The 2,303-nt window shown below is 38.5% G+C and overlaps 1 protein-coding gene across 6 annotated transcripts in view; it reads right to left on the bottom strand.

Moving 5' to 3' along the window:
* Positions 1 to 504: 504 nt before the first annotated feature.
* The window catches only part of FAM122C (family with sequence similarity 122C), a 47,454-nt gene continuing 45,655 nt past the window's right edge, over positions 505 to 2,303 (bottom strand). For 2 of the 6 annotated variants that reach the window (XM_032260269.1, XM_032260266.1), the window contains exon 11: positions 511 to 858. In XM_032260269.1, the coding sequence (XP_032116160.1) occupies position 858 (1 nt within the window). In that variant the 3' untranslated portion in view covers positions 511 to 857. Of the gene's footprint in view, positions 986 to 2,303 lie in introns of all 6 variants that reach the window. The other 4 variants (XM_032260267.1, XM_032260268.1, XM_032260271.1 and 1 more) reach the window with 3 other exon arrangements.

Genomic DNA, 2,303 nt, shown 5'->3' with positions numbered 1-2,303 from the left:
TAAGAATTTTGAAAAGAAAATTAGAGTTTAAACAAACATTTATAGCCCTTAGGGAACAATTGGAAGCACATGATTTTGGCAGAAAAGCCCTAACATATTAAGCTTGTATTTAATCAAATCAGTAGTCATGATGATGAATAAAATGTAATTGATAAAAATGTAAAAGACTACAATATATCAACATTTTTCAAGACTTAATTAGAATACAAAATTAATCAGGGTTAATCAGGTTGAGTACAAATTGAGTGAAGTCCCAATTACATATTATTTTCTTTCTATTCAATTAACTTTAATTCATCTTGCTCTTCTCCTACCTACTGCTTCCCAACAAATTGAACATCTAAGGATTCATGTGCAAAATAAGCAATCCTTGGATGAGTATGGTATAACTAACTTAGTTGTAAAAATTGCCTTTGATAGGTGACTTTTCTTTACCAATTGGAAGCTAGTAGTTACTGAAAATAGGATTAAAGGCTAGCATGGACCATTAAGTACATAATTGTCAAAAATCATTTTACTTTGTTAGTTGAAAAATTATATTTTATTAGGATTATACTTCAGATTATTTTAAAAAGTCAAGGTACAGCATTTCTAGACATGAGCAGCTTAACAATTTATGCTTCTATCTTAACATAATTCTTATTTGGAAAACATCTTTGAAAATATTATTACATTGAATACATGCAAGTTCTGTAGATAAATAGACTTTTAAGAAATTGAAGAAAAAAGATAAACAGGAGATAGTTTATATTATGCAGTACAATTCTTGTTGCTTTGACTTGATTTGCTTGATGTGTGTGTTTCTCCATTGGTTGAAAGTCTTGGGATGGGTGAATCATTTAGTTGAAAGTTCCTCTTCTAGAACAAATGAGAACCAGTATAAGAAGGTGACACAGGAGAGTTTGTGACTGTGCTAATTTTAGCTGACGAATTACCAGAGGATCCAGTGTTGCTGTTGTTTCCATCAAAAGCAGCTGGAAGTAGACTAGAAGAAGAAAATGCCACTCATTGATAACAGAACTCAAGAGATCTCTCTGTGTACTCTGCTTTGTCTACATATGAGTGCAAAATACATGACCAAGAACTGGCACTTCTCGTAAATGAAGTTTTGTAAGAGTTGTGTAAGAAACCACCAGTAACAATAAATAGAAATCTATGGCCAGGCACTGTGGCTCACTCCTGTAATTCCAGCACTTTGAGAGGCTGAGGCAGGTGGATCATGAGGTCAGGAGTTCAAGACCAACCTGACCAATATGGTGAAACCTGTTCTCTACTAAAAATACAAAAATTAGCCAGGCGTGCTGGCTCGTGCCTGTAGTCTGAGCTACTTGGGAGGCTGAGGCAGGAGAATCACTTGAACCCAGGAGGTGGAGGTTGCAGTGAGCCAAGATCTCCCTTCTGCACTCCAGCCTGGGTGACAGAGAAACAAAGAAAAAAGAAAAGAAAAAAAGAAATCCATTCCGGTGTTTCCCATTTTTATCACTAAAACATGCTTTCTTAGACATGCATTTCAATAATACTCTCAACGCAACAAAATAGACAAAAATCCAAGGAAGATGAGCAGAAGATGCCTTTTTCCAAGGATGCATTTCTATGTATTTCTTTAATATCTCTTCATCTAATGCCAAAATCTCACTTCTAAAAATGTATCCACCATATATTAGTGTCACACACACCTTATGAGAAAAAAACTCTACCAGGTGCCGTGACTCATGCCTGTAATCCCAGCACTTTAGGAGGCCAAGGTGGGTGGATTGCTTGAGCTCAAAAGTCTGAGAACAGCCTGGGCAACATGGCAAAACCCCATTTCTACAAAAAAATACAAAAATTAGCCAGGCGTGGTGGTGCACACCTGTGGTCCCAGCTACTCAGGGGCGGAGGTGGGAGGACTGCTTGAGCCTGGGAGGCAGAGGTTACAGTGAGCCAAGATTGTGCCACTGCACTCCCAGCCTGGGAGACAGAATGAGACCTTCTCTCAGAAAAAGAAAAAAAAAAATAGAAAATAAAATAACTCAAGTTTATAGTATCCATTTGAAATATCAGTTTTAAAACTTCTAAGAATAGTAAATAATGGGCTGGGCTCAGTGGCTCACGCCTGTAATCCCAGCACTCTGGGAGGCCGAGGCAGGCGGATCACGAGGTCAGGAGTTCGAGATCAGCCTGGCCAACAAAGTGAAATTCCGTCTCTACTAAAAATGCAAAAAAATTAGCCGGGCATGGTGGCATGCACCTGTAGTCCCAGCTACTTGGGAGGCTGAGGCAGGAGAATCGCTTGAACCCAGGAGGCAGAGGTTGTGGTGAGC

Source organism: Sapajus apella, unplaced genomic scaffold, assembly GCF_009761245.1.
Source record: "Sapajus apella isolate SASKATOON/1434 unplaced genomic scaffold, GSC_monkey_1.0 scaffold115, whole genome shotgun sequence".
Taxonomy (NCBI): Eukaryota; Metazoa; Chordata; class Mammalia; order Primates; family Cebidae; genus Sapajus; species Sapajus apella.
This window is presented reverse-complemented; position numbering and strand designations above follow the sequence as displayed.